The sequence below is a fragment of the Nanorana parkeri genome, unplaced genomic scaffold, assembly GCF_000935625.1.
Source record: "Nanorana parkeri isolate BGI_ZX_2015 unplaced genomic scaffold, ASM93562v1 scaffold2110, whole genome shotgun sequence".
Lineage (NCBI taxonomy): Eukaryota > Metazoa > Chordata > Amphibia > Anura > Dicroglossidae > Nanorana > Nanorana parkeri.
This window is the reverse complement of record NW_017308378.1, coordinates 73489-87363: the sequence shown is the minus strand read 5'-3', so window position 1 is coordinate 87363 and position 13875 is coordinate 73489. Positions and strand designations below refer to the sequence as shown.

General features: G+C 43.3%; 1 protein-coding gene across 1 annotated transcript in view; it reads right to left on the bottom strand.

The window, feature by feature from the left end:
• Positions 1-13875, bottom strand: part of HINFP (histone H4 transcription factor) — a 19525-nt gene that overhangs the window by 3156 nt on the left and 2494 nt on the right. Inside the window, exons 2-7 of the mRNA XM_018572703.1 lie at positions 8910-9136; positions 7187-7298; positions 6650-6802; positions 4519-4596; positions 3615-3735; positions 2161-2305 (exon numbers count right to left, since the gene is read on the bottom strand). Coding sequence (XP_018428205.1) covers positions 2161-2305; positions 3615-3735; positions 4519-4596; positions 6650-6802; positions 7187-7298; positions 8910-9136 — 836 coding nt within the window. The remainder of the gene's footprint in view (positions 1-2160; positions 2306-3614; positions 3736-4518; positions 4597-6649; positions 6803-7186; positions 7299-8909; positions 9137-13875) is intronic.

Genomic DNA, 13875 nt, shown 5'->3' with positions numbered 1-13875 from the left:
AAAGATGAAGGGCAATTTAAAAAAAAAAAAAAAAAAAAAGTCTGTAGCAGTCCAGCAAGCTCTTGTTTTAACAATAAATTATATACAATGCAATTTATTACACATAATGAATTGCACATCTGGTCAAACATAGCGCAAGAAGCTGGTAAAGTAAGCCTTTGTAATGGTCAGAGAACTAAATAAAACACACACACCATTTATTTTTTTTAAAACTACTTATCCAAGGACATGACAAAAGTATAATTTTAGTCAAAATCGTATTTAACTGTGCTAAGAAGCGCTTCTCATTGGTTGGTAGTACAGGGTATGGATGGCACACCCGAACCGGCGGAAGGAAAGGACTGTTTGTCGTAAGGTTAAGTATAGCTGGGGGGGGAGGGGGCCATATTTAAGCGGGTAATTCCAATTTTCCAAATCCCTTGTGAACTACCCTTTAATGCACATTGTGCGTGTTAGAGAGTGGAATGGGGGCAGCGCTCAGCTCAGAGCACGCACTTTGTTTTCACATAACTTTATTGCTATCACACAGGGGCTAACAAGCCCCTATGTCAGGCCTCAAAATCTCCACTCACCCCCTCGCCATTGGCGAGTGAAAATTGCGTGGGGGCGAGTGGAATGTCAGAGGGGATGCGTTGCAGGGGGGACCAGGGATGGGACACTACCGACGTGGCGATTGCTTGCTTCTGTTCTCCTTGGCCACTGCAGCTACAGAGCGGCCAAGAAGGAGAAGAGAGAACAGTAACGAACAAGAGAACTGAAGCAGGCACTCAGAGAGGCGGCTCTGATCACACCTGTCAGCGATCCCTCTCTCTCTCCTCCCGGCTGCTCTGAAGCTGCAGCGGCTGGGAGGAGAGAGGGAGCGCTGACAGGTGTGATCAGAGCCGCCTCTCTGAGTGCCCGCTTCGTGGAGCTGAAGCGGCCGGGAGGAGAGGGAGCGCAGAGAGGTGTGATCAGAGCAGTCTTAAAGAGGCCCCCCCCTCCCAGTCCACATCTTTCAGACGTTATTAATCTGAGTTGCCCCACTCAGTATGCACGTCGCTTGCGGCCATATTGAGTGGGGCACTCATATAAATAACGTGGTGGATTAGTCTGACCCAGGGGTGGACTGGGCCCGGGGGCAGGGTGGCAATTGCCCCCCGGGCCTCTATGATGCCTTTGCAAATGCCCCCCGCCGCCGCAAGCACTTAATCTCTCCTCTCTTGGCCGCTGCAGCTGCAGAGCTTTTATGGAGCCTTCCTTCCAATAAAGAAGATCAAGCACATCATTGTGCTCGATCTCCTGTGCAGCCTGGCTTGTAAAAGCTGAGAAAGGAAACGCTGCCCCCCCCCTGCTCTACATTTAGCCCTGCATTCCCTAGTCCATAAATATAAACTGTGTACAACATTATTACAATGCATACTTATAACTAGGCATGTCCCGATACAGTGCATTTTCATGAGTACTTGTACTCGTGAAAATGCCCCACTACTAGAGGCCGATATCGGCCCTTTAAGTTAGTAAACAAGTTGACAGCGCCGGTCCAGCCCCACATCACCTCCTTCCCGGTGCCCGCAGACACAGGCACAGCCCTAGACAGCCCCACACCGCCCAGCACCCACCCACAGAGCTCTGTAGAGCCTGGCACTTGCCCGTAGAGCCCCTGAGGACACCCTCATGCAGTCCCGGTGAGACTCAAAAGCAGCCCTCTATAATTGCTTTATAATCATGGACGGATGGGATCTGTAGTCCTCTATTGCTGGTTGCCATTTCCCATTGCTGAATAAATCATAGATTGCCAAAATTTGTAGTCCCTCTATAGCTGGTTGCCATTCTTCATTGCTGTATAATCAATGATTATATAGCAAAGGAGAAGGGCAGCCAGCTATAGAAGACTACACATCTCAGCAATTCATGATTGCTGGTTGCCATTCTGCACTACTGAATAATCATCGATTGCTGAGATTTGTAGTCCCTCTATAGCCGGTTGCCATTCTCCATTGCTGTATAATCATGAGATCTGTAGTCCTCAATTGCTGGTTGCTATTCCTCATTCCTAAATAATCATGGATTGAGTTACAGTTCTTCAGAATTATAAAGAAACTGCCCTAAAATGATTAGTCTGTAAAAGTCACATGTTCCTTTATTATATATATATTTATTAGACACTAGTACGGTCATTACTCTTCCTTCATGCACCTTTCTGTGATGAGCTTTGATAGAACACAGAGATCGAGCAGCAAAGCCACATTCTTCATATTCACAACAATATGCCGGCAGCTTACTGTGTGTGTCTAGGTGTTTTCTTAGGTCTACCAGGTTCTTACAGCTAAAAAAAAAAACCAAATATAAAAACAGTCAGACACATTGCCCAGGAAAATGAAACAGTGATGTACAGATATGTTCATATTAAACATAGCACAACCTCTTAAAATCTGCTTTTATAAAGCCTCCATAATCCCCTGTGCAGCACAAAGACTGAAATGTCGTGTAGTGTGAGGCAATGTCCAAGACGAGCAAAATAAACTATTTAGAATACACAGGTTCATAAAAGGAAGAACAATGCTAAGCACAGAAATGACGCGAGATTACTGCAGATATGAAACATAGTAGAGAACAATGCTACCGAAATGTATAGATTTATTTACATGCAAATATTAACATCCCCCCATTCTGCCCAGATTGATTGTCACGGTGCATCAAGGGTTAGTCCATCCAGCTGTCAGCTTGTGGTAAGTTTAGGCTCAGACTAGATTCGTACTGTAGCAAAGTCTTTACAGTTGTATTCGGAGGTTTCCTTTTGTTTTGATGTGGCCATTATATGCAGTCTCACTCTCCCTGCTGAATTACACAAAAGGTCCAATTCACACAATTAAATAATAAATAAAAGGGTATACCCAGAGGAGAACTAGCAAATGTCTCCAAGGAACAGAGAGGCACGATGCTCAATTCACAAAAGGTGTATTCTAGTGTTTTACCATTACCAGTGCTACTAGAATACTGGAAGCATCATTTTATGGGCCATTATGATAAGATCAATGCAAGAGCCAGTTCACAAAGATTAACACACGGGTTATTATTTATGCAAATATCTCTAGCTTTATGCTGATGATAATCATGTCTGATGGAAGCAGGAAACGGGCATATTTGAGGTGGTGGTAAAGTAATACTTTGTGAGATGAAATAGCCATTTATAGAAACAATTGAGGGGCTCAAAAATATATATTTATTTCACATGAAAACATAAGGATCACACAGCTTAGTAATATTTATGTTTGTAAATGAAAACACATAGAGGATTATCATCAAAATATAAAGCGGAGTTCTCTCTCACTCCACCACCTCTGCATCCACAATGCTAGATCTCTCTCACTCCACCACCTCTGCATCCACAATGCTAGATCTCTCTCACTCCACCACCTCTGCATCCACAATGCTAGATCTCTCTCACTGCACCACCTCTGCATCCCCAGTGCTAGATCTTTAGAAATTTGTTTCACCCGCAAAACAGAACTGCTATTCTGGGTGGGACTGGAATCTAATCAGCTCTTTTTTTATGCTGAGCCTTCCATTAAGAATGAAGAAGATATGGATGTGTTAGGATAAAGCGTATAGAAGAAGAAAATGTCTTAATTCACCTGTAGTCACAATGCTCACATTTAAACGGCCGCTCATCACTGTGCCTGAAACGAATGTGAGTCCGCAGGGTGGACGGCAGTGGGCATGTCATATCACATAGAGGGCACTTATAATGGTTTACTGTAACACAGGAAAATATAATAAAACACTTTAAAAATTACTGAAGAAATACATAAAGAAAAAAAAACTAGGTGAAGGGCTGTTAAGATTACAATATATGTATTTACAAATAAACCAATTAGCATGGTTCTCAATCATATAATCACTATGACAGCCAATACTGGAGATCACGAGGCAGGCTGGAGCTGTCATAGGGCAATAAAGGAAGTTAGAAAACACATTTTGAAAGTAAAAAAAAATGTATTTGTTTTTGTCTGTTTATTAGCTTATAATAAATAAAGCATTTGACAAGTATTTAATAAAACAGTATAGCAAATCCCAGCCTTATACAACGAAAACATGATTTTGGTAGAGAAATGAGTCAGAGTTATTGCCATCTGATGCTGCTGAATTTGGCCTGGGTAAATTTGGTCATTTGGTTTAATGACCTCTTGTAACCTCATCTTTTATATGTCATTTAAAAAATTTGTATTTTGTTGTGTTTTGGGGCATTAAATTAAATTTTTCACTAAATGTTGGGGTTTAATAAGAAGTTGCGCTAATATTGCGCAACATAAAAATTTGCAACTACCACCATTTTATTCTATAGGGTCTTGGCATTCCTATATAATGTTGGGGGGTTTTAAGTCATTTTCAGGCCTAAAATGTGGAATATAACATGGGTGCAAAAAATGAAAAAAGGGCCTCAGTCATGAAGGGGTTAAAGGTATGAACTGAAGTGCAATAATCAGCACACAATTGAAAAGGACAGGAAATTGCAAGAACGCTTTTGCTGAAACTTACCATGATTACGCATGTGATCTCGCAGCAGCCTTTCTGTTGCAAATCGCTTTGAACAATGCGTGCACTGAAATCTATGTTCTGTACAGGTGACACAAAACACAGAAGGATGTTACATCTTACGGAACAAGCTGTACCCATTTTCTCTTGAGATTTAAGCAGCAAGTGATCACAGCAGAGTAGAATTGCATTTGTCTTTACATTTTTGACAAATCCTATACATATTAATTGTCAATATGTAATGTTCAGCAAAGGAAGTCCATGATACCACCCTCATAGCTATAAACACATACACAACCAAACAGGCATAAAGTAGGAGTGGCAACCACTGCGCAAGGAACGCATCAGCGGAAGCAGGTCCTTTACTGTCATATCATATACTCTCACTACTCCCTTAGACATGCGCCTATACATATTCAATTTCATAACCCATAGTGCCAAAAAAACAGATAACATTTATGTAGTTCACATAGTAACAAAGGAAGGTCAATCAATCGACTAGGACAGAATCGATGGCAGTTGTAGCTCATCTGTGTCCAGCTAATATCGGTCTCGGGGCCATTCACATCAAAAACGCAAGTCAATGAAGGTCTGTTGATTTCTGACTTTTTTTTTTACTTGCATTCCGTTGCAATAACATCCATTTTTTTTTTCGTATTGTATAATGTTGTGCTGAGAAAAAGTAGAGCATGCTCTACTTTGTTTTCAGTGCACTACAACACATCGCAGCAATGTGAACTGGTCCCATTAACACCCATACATTTTTCGTGTTGGCATGCTTTGAGTGTGAATGGGGCCTCAATCCAATGGAATCTAATCTTATTCTTGTACCATTTTTAATACTATTAAAACACACACACACACACACTTTGGCCGCTGAAACATTTCGGCTGAAAGTTCCCGCTGGGCGCCGGTCTGTGTACCTTCCGATGCAGCACTGACACCTAGCATGGAAGAGACAACTTTCAGGATGCCAAGCGGTGTGGGTGGTGACAGCTGTGATCATTGCAGGAGGCCGAGCTCTCCTCTCGGCCTCCTGTGACAGGATAGAGAGCGCTGCGAGGCGGTGAAAGCTATGATCTGTCGCTGAGTGTTTGTAAATAACCGGACATAGTGTGCTTACCTTCCCCAATTATGAATGAATGGGATGGGATCTACATCACCTCCTAATCATTCATGACTGTGGATATAGTAAACACACTATATACACATCATAAATGAACTTATATATAAGTTTTTTTTAAAGAATAAAACAACAAAAAAAAAGTAATTTTCGGTTTCGGCCTGACAAATATTTTATTTTCGGTTTCGTTCTCAAAACTCCATATTACATCCCTAATATATACATACATACATACATATACTAGGGATGCACAGATTCCAGTTTTTCAGGATGGAGTACCGATTTTATTTTTCCTGATACTCGCCGAATACCGAAGCCGTGTGGCCTGATCAGGAAGTCGGGCGTAGGATCATGACGAGCGAAAGAACACCGGCTTCACTTGCCGAGGCAGCGTGGCTTTCTGACCAATCAGGAAGCCGTGACGCGAGTCATGACCCGCCTTCTGGCTTCCTGATTAGCTAGGAAGCCAGCTTCACTTGTTGGTAGGCAGCCTGGCTTCCTAACCAATCAGAAAGGCGCACGGCGCATCATGACCCACCTTCCGGCTTCCCGATTGGAAAGGAAGCCGGCTTCATGCTCCCTCAGCAATGCCGGTCAGAGGGAGATCTCTATCTAAACTATTATATAATACTATTTTATATAACTACTATAGCAAGGACATCTCATCCCTCCCAAAAAAAAAAAGATAGAAAAAAGCTGTGCGTTTGTTAATGCGCCAAACTCTACATACACTAAAATGCACGCCACTGGGTGAAGCGACTCACCATACTACAATATTACTATGAAACATAAATATTATGAAACTGTGTTGTTTAAATCCCAAGACAATTGATATCACATTCCAGATTCTAGCAAACCTAGCCCAGTATAATGTGAAGCAAGAATCAGGCCGTTAGAAAGTATGGATGTATTTGCGTTTTCATAAAATAACAAAGGAAAAGCAGACAACCAAACACACACAATTTGCTTAAACATAACCTGTTCTATACCATCGCACATTGCCTTACTTACGATCTAGGGATGTTTGCCGCCGGAGGTGATCATAGAATTTCGTGTTGTTGGAGAACATTCCCCCACAATTAGGGCAGGAGACAACTTTTTCTTGAGTGTGACTGCGAAGGTGCTCCCGGAGCTTGCATCTACTTTTACAGGAACAGTCACAGTCTGAAAAATAGGAGAAAAAGCGATAATTGGGAAGCTCTAAGGGCAGAATATTGAAGAGTACCATTAAGGGGAGGTCAATGCATAGTGTTGTTAATGTATAGAGACCTCTCTTCTGCAGGTCTGAAGCAAGACCTGAAGAAAAACTCTCGAAAGCTTGTCTTTTGAATATTCTGTTAGTCTAAAAAGAAAGATGTCATTGCATACAGCAATACTCTGTTTTTGTTTTTACACTTTGTTTACTGGACTAATACAGCTTACTGATTTGCATTTTATATATAATATAATGTGAAAAACTGTAGCTACTGCCCAAAACAAGCAATCAGGTTTAACCCCGGACATTGTTATTAATTTTTTTTTTTTAAATCACATTCAGGGGAAGCTCACCTTTCCAGATACACATCAAGACCCGATTTTCTTTTCCAGCCATTTCATATTCAGCACTTAGACCATGAGCGTCAACATGTCTATAGTACCACTCAGCATTGTCAAAAGAGGTCTGCAGAACAAAAAGAAAAAACAAATGCAAAAAGTAAATATGTAAAATTAAAGGAGAACTATGAGGTGAACGCTTTTCACTCACCTCATAGTTCTAGCTGACCTGTGACAATGAGACGGTCACAGGTCGGCTCAGTAGATCGGGAGGTGACGAACACATACCAGCGTTCGCTCATCTGTCGATCCTGTCACAGCTCTCTGCCGTGACAGGGGGAGGGGCTGGATTCCCCCCTCCCCGCTCCGATCTGCCAGCACTGACTGGCGGAACGGACAGCTGGCTCTGCCTCTAGATAGGCAGAGCCAGCTGTCACTCACGCAGCTGGGCAGATCTTGACATCGATGTCGGGATCCGCTCCGGCGTCTCAGTATACCGCGAGCTGCAGCTCGCGGTTTACTGAGCTTAGGGTAACGGGAGGACGCTAGTTTGTGTCCTCCCGTTACCCTAAGGAGTACTATGGGGAAAAGCCCTGACCCCATAGTTCTCCTTTATTTAATTCTACATTAACAATAATAAAAAAAAAGCACATACTATCCCTGTAATAACAGAAAGCTGCAATGGCAAAACACTGGGAAAGATTTGTAATACTTTACCCTAAAATGTCGTTTAAGAGGTTAACAGACAGAGGATCAGAAAGAAATACAGAAGCAGCGGTGCAGAAAAGCAACAGTATGCCAGAACTGGCACACAACAAAAGATACTGCTTCCATCCCAAGGGGGAGGGCAAAACTGTGTTTTATTATCTGTGATCATTTGAAGCAGGGGTAGGCAAACTGCGGCCCTGCAGCTGTTGTGAAAATACAAATCCCATCATGCATCTGCCTCTGAGAATCATGCCTGTGGCTATCAGAGTCTTGCAATGCCTGATGGGATGTTTAGTTGGACCACAGCTGGAGTGCCAGAGTTTGCCTATCCCTCATTTAAAGGATATGTTCACTATTAAATATCTTTGTTTGTTCGAGCCTGATTTTCTTTCGAAATTTCCCAGTGATTGTGCAGATGCAGTCAAACCCTGCTTCCATGGTTTTGGCCTGCCCAAGACATTCTTCCTATCATCGAAGCTTTCTATTAAATAGTTACACATAGAGAATAATGGATACCCGAGGTCCATTCACGGTTTTAAAAACAGCCACTTTTAGACAGACCTGGCGCACGCATCATTCCATAGGATGCTGAAAAAAACGGTCATAACAAAACCGGTCATAAACACTACACCACTCAGGGCAGGCTGTGGAGACGGTAGCTGGGGGCCTCTGTACATACAGTCTGTACTACATTGGGAAATGTGAGGAGGAAGGCCAGGCGAGGCAAAAGAAAGAGCTTAAGTAAAAGTGAACTTATCTTTTAAAGATACATGAATTTTAATACAGCATTACTAGTGTACAATGAGATCCGGTGATAAAGACATATGTAAACATATTACACACTTGAAAATCAGGAATCTAGGAGACGGGAAGCACAATTAATTGGCTATTTAGCCCTGAAATATTTCAAGCTACACATATGCTGGAGGTAAAACTATTTTAATTTGAGCCTGCATTTGTTATCCATCATTGAACTCAGCAAGGACATATTAAGAAAAAGACACAGACTGTTAAGACTCCTCGTTCTCACCTCACACTGCTCCCACATACATATGAAGCTGTCTTGGAGTTCTGGAATCATGTTTCGGCTCTGTGTATCTAGCTGGCAGAGACTGAGGTCTGGCTGATTCTGTAGTGCCTGGAGTCCCATTTGCTTTAGCTTGGTGTGGTAACAGTGAAAATAAACATGACGGACAAGCTCTTCTGGGCTATCCAGGGAGAAAAATCCACAGCCTTGCCATAAACAACAAAACTCATCTGAAAAACAAGACGTTCCGGACATAACATGATTTTGTTCAAACTTCAGTGGATGTTAACCTGTAGATAGACAGCCTGAATGGGAGCAATACATTAAAGAAAAACCAGTGTGCAGAATGCAGACAAAGGTAAATGTGCATAAAACTGCACCTTTACCCTTTAGTGACCAGAGATCATTGATGCCTAGGTGCCCAGGCAAAATTTAGCAACACCATTGCTTACATTTATAATTACATGATTGGGATCTTTCAGTTGTTAATGAGGACCAGAGCGGTCAGTCACAGCCAGGTTTGCCACATGCCAGCCATTCAGTGTCAGTTGGTATGTCTCAAAGGATGACCTTTTATTAACGCACCCTCACCATGGGGCATTGTGCTGAGAAACAATAAAGAGTTCATCTATTACATTTATAGCGGAACTGAACTCACTTCCCATCGCTCCCTCGCCGCTGCCAACATTTTCACCCAGTATTCTTCCGAGTTCCGGACCAAATTACATTTTCATTGGTTTCATCATTTAAAAACTAGTCCATTAAATTAAAAATCCAAAGTTTGCTTTTTACCAAATATGGACCAATGATGGATTCCAATTACTTTTGCCAGTTTTTAAGTTATTTCAGAGAAAATTGTGGGTTCTTTTTTTTTTGTGGAAATGTACCAACAAATTTGTACACAGTTATAAAAGAATACCTGGCGAGCCTGACATGAAGGTCCTTGTTGAGGTACTTCCTGTTATGGGGTGACAGCTGACTCCTAAATATGCTCCTACATCAGGGGTGCCCATAAGGTCGATCGCGATCTACCAGTCGATCGCGTAGCGATCACTGGTAGATTGCAATGTTCTGTCTTCTCTGGATCCCCACTGCATCTGTATGCAGCGGGGATCCGAGGAATAGTGAAGCTGCAGTCGGCGGCGGGGGGCGGGAGACGGAGCCGCTATCACAGCAGCACGCCGAGCGGTGAGGAGAGAGAGAGCCGCTCGGCTTGGATCTGACAGCCGGCGGCTCTCTCTCTCCTCACTGCCCAGGAGAGCAGGGGAGATCCAGAGGAGAAGTTGCAGCCCCCCTCTGTGCGTGGCCGAGCGGCAGAGGATCGCTACATATCAATGATATGTACCAATCCTCTGTGCAGGACAAACACTGGAGCAATCAGCTGATTACTCCAGTGTTTGTAAATAGCTGGGGACACATAGTACTGTGTCCCCAGTTATGAATGAACACGATGTGATTTACATCACTTCCTGTTCATTCACGAGTTTCTCAATGGGGAGTAGCACTCTGTACAGAGGCTCCACCCCATTCAGAAACTGGTGATAGTAAATATTTTCTGAATGAATGGGAAGCCTCTGTGCTTTCCATTCATTTAGAACAGAGGCTGCAGAAAAAGGGATTGAGGACTCTGTCCTCAATTTCTTTTTCTATTTTAAAAAGGTAAATATCAGGGGGCTTTTTAGACCCCTAATATTTGCCCAAAGCCCCCCAAAAGTAAAAAAATAAATTAAATAAGAAATAAAAATAAAATTAAAAATCCTGGAGGCAGGGCGCTGCCTCCAGGGGCCTGTTGGGGCCACACGCCTGTTGGGGGGACTTTTTTTTTCTTGGCACGTGTGCAAAAGGAACTGGCTAGTGCTATGCTCCAGCGGTGCTTGTGCGGCTGCCGGCTGAATGTGTCAGACGCCGCACACAGAAAGGGGTGGGACACCTCTCCCCGTGTGCAACGTCCGCCACACAAGCACTGCAGGAGCATAGGTCGCATGCGCCTCTAGAACGCGCTGGAGTGTGTTCAGATCGCCCGCACATTAGTGCCTACGTTCCGGTCCAGTGTGATCTGCAAAAATTGTGCTTGCAGCATTTTTGAAGATCGCACTGGACCGGAACGCAGGCACTAATGTGCCTGGGTTCCAGGTGCAGGCGATCGCACTGTGGGTGAGGGGCCTGTCTGCGGTGCCATTGACTTCAATGCACCGCCACAACCCCTCCCGCCCCTGAACGCAGGTGTTTTTTCATTGGTAGATCTCATTGTGCTCGTCATTTGAAAAGTAGATCTCCAGAAGATAAATTGTGGGCGCCCCTGTCCTACATTGTATCACGCGTTGTACAACCTATCACACATCCCACAAGGCTGTTTAGGCACATTTTGTGCACTGTTCTCATTATCAGAAAACTGGTCTAAAGCAATAATGTGCAGCTGGAGTAAGTACATGGGAAGTGATTGTAAAAAAGGGGAAAAAAAAAATACTGGACAGAATCAGCAGCACAGAGATGCGCAAATGGGAAAAGACGTTTAAAAACGTCCACCCGCATTCAAAAGCGAGTGGTTAAAGCTGTTCCCACAGAGATGTCTCCTCACTTCATGTCCTGATGGTACACTGACACCAGGAAAGGAAGTGAGAGGAAATTGCCCCAACTGAGCCACAGAAAGGAGGTAAAAACTATTAGGCTCTAATCCTTCCTCACTTTAAAACAAAAAAAGTTTTGACTAGAGATATTAAAATGTTGAGTAATGTCTTTTGCAGATTTGTGGTGTGGAGTTTCACTGGCAGAGCCGGTTTTTAGTGTACGACTTCCTAATTACTCGCTCATCTCTAATTGTGCCAAGGTACAATCTGGCACCTTGTGCTTTCTACTACCCACTACTTACCGTAGCTATGTCATTTTTTTGTCTGTTTAATCTGGTACTTACCTTCCTGGTGCTCACACAACACCTCTGTCTGCAACCAGAGCCTTCAATACATTGGGATATGGGGGAACACGACACCCCTCTTTCTCCCACAATACAGTAGTTGTACTGAGCACCACGCCTGAGTACTATCACATTAAAAGGAATGCACCTACACCACCATCAGAAGCTTTGACATTCAAAACAGGAAATAGGTGTGTAAAGTGAACCTTTTACTTTGCCAAGTGCAAAGTACAGGCGAAGTACATAAAGGGAAAGCAAACAGGTCATTTTAAATGTTCCCCCCCAGCAGCATATGCTCACTTCCCTTCATTCCCCACCACTCCATTCAGAACTGCGAGTGAGTTAAGAAGTTCTGTGTAAGCTTTAAAGTACACAAGCTGGAGTTTTAACCCCTTCGTGACTGACGACGTACAGTGTACGTCGCCAGCATCAGGGCTGTTTAAACAGAGTCCCGGCGGCAAAAGTCGCCGGGAGTCTGTTTAAACTTGTAGAGCCGACTGTGTCCTTGGTGTCCGCGGGGAGCTGGGGAGGAGGTCGACGAACTTCCGTTCATCGATCCCCTCCCCGTTCTATGGGACCGGGATCGATGCAGATTGCATCACTTCCGGTCCCTGGGCTGACAGTTCTGGGCTCCTGCAGCCCAGCTATAAGCTATTGAAGAGCGATCTGCACTTCAATAGCTTATTTCCAGTGTAAAGGTGACACTGGGGGTCTTTTGGACCCCCAGCATCACCTTAAAGAGTACCTGTCACCACCATCTGCTATCACATGGGGGGGCTTGTAAGCCCCCCCATGTGATAGCAGTCAAAGTAAAGTAAAAAAAAAAAAAAAGAAGGTTTTTAAAATTAAAATAAATCAAATAATAAAAAAAATTTAAAAGTCCCCCGCGTCGCCACGTAAACACGCGTCGGGTGCGCCTACGTATGAAAACGACGAACGCGCTACACATGTTGGGTATCACCGCGCACGCCGGAGTGAGAGCAACAGTTCTAGGGCCAGTATTTTGGGGTATCTCTAAATTGATGACCTGTGGGGGCTTTTAAAGCGTCTTCTATGGACTTTTTGGGGTACTGCAGTTTTTCGCCGTTTCACGGTCGCACGCAATTTGTAACCTGGGCATGTTGGGTATCGTTTTACTCGTTGTAACCTCATCTTTTATATTTCATTTAAAAAATTGGTATTTTGTTGTGTTTTGGGGCATTTAATTAAATGTATCACTAAATTTTGGGGTTTAATAAGGAGTTGCGCTAATATTGCGCAACATAAAAATTTGCAACTACCACCATTTTATTCTACAGGGTCTTGGCATTCAGAAAATATATAATGTGTGGGGGTTTTAAGTAATTTTCAGGCCTTAAATGTGGAATATAACATGGGTGCACAAAAATTAAAAAAAGGCCTCAGTCATGAAGGGGTTAACAGGGCAGGGGACTACCGCTTTACCCCTATGTGACAGGGCTGGTGTGTGGCACTATAGTATACCTGTTACTTTGCCTAGCATACCAGGAGCAGCTGTAGCAGAGCAAAGAATGGAGTCACGGAAACTCCATTGGAATAAGAAGTATTAGTAGTCTTGTCTCAGGATGTCTCTTGCTCAGTTTTTTCCTTTAAAGTGGACTTGTTATCAGATATATTCTCATGATAAGTCCAGCATGCCAAGCAATGAGGCTGATTTGCTAAAAGATTTCAGAATGTTCACACAATAAACCATTTCATCTTGTGCAGATGAAAAAAAGTTAACACATTTTCTGTGTACATGATTGGATGTTTATAGTGAACATCTCACGATTTATTGTGTAAAGATTCTCAAATGATTTCGTAAATCAGTCTGAACATGTCAGTGTAACACTTCGTTATTTGTTGCCTCTAAAGCTGGCCATACACCTATAAATGACCTGCAGAGCTTCTATGGTCAGATGGAGAAAAAGTGCACCAGATTCCTCCATCTACGCTAAACTGTGTGGATGGAGGAATCTCCCACTGGGCCAAGCTTCAGCATCTTGCTAGTCGGCCCCGCTGGCTGTCAAAATACCTGAACAATCTGATTGGATGCAGGTA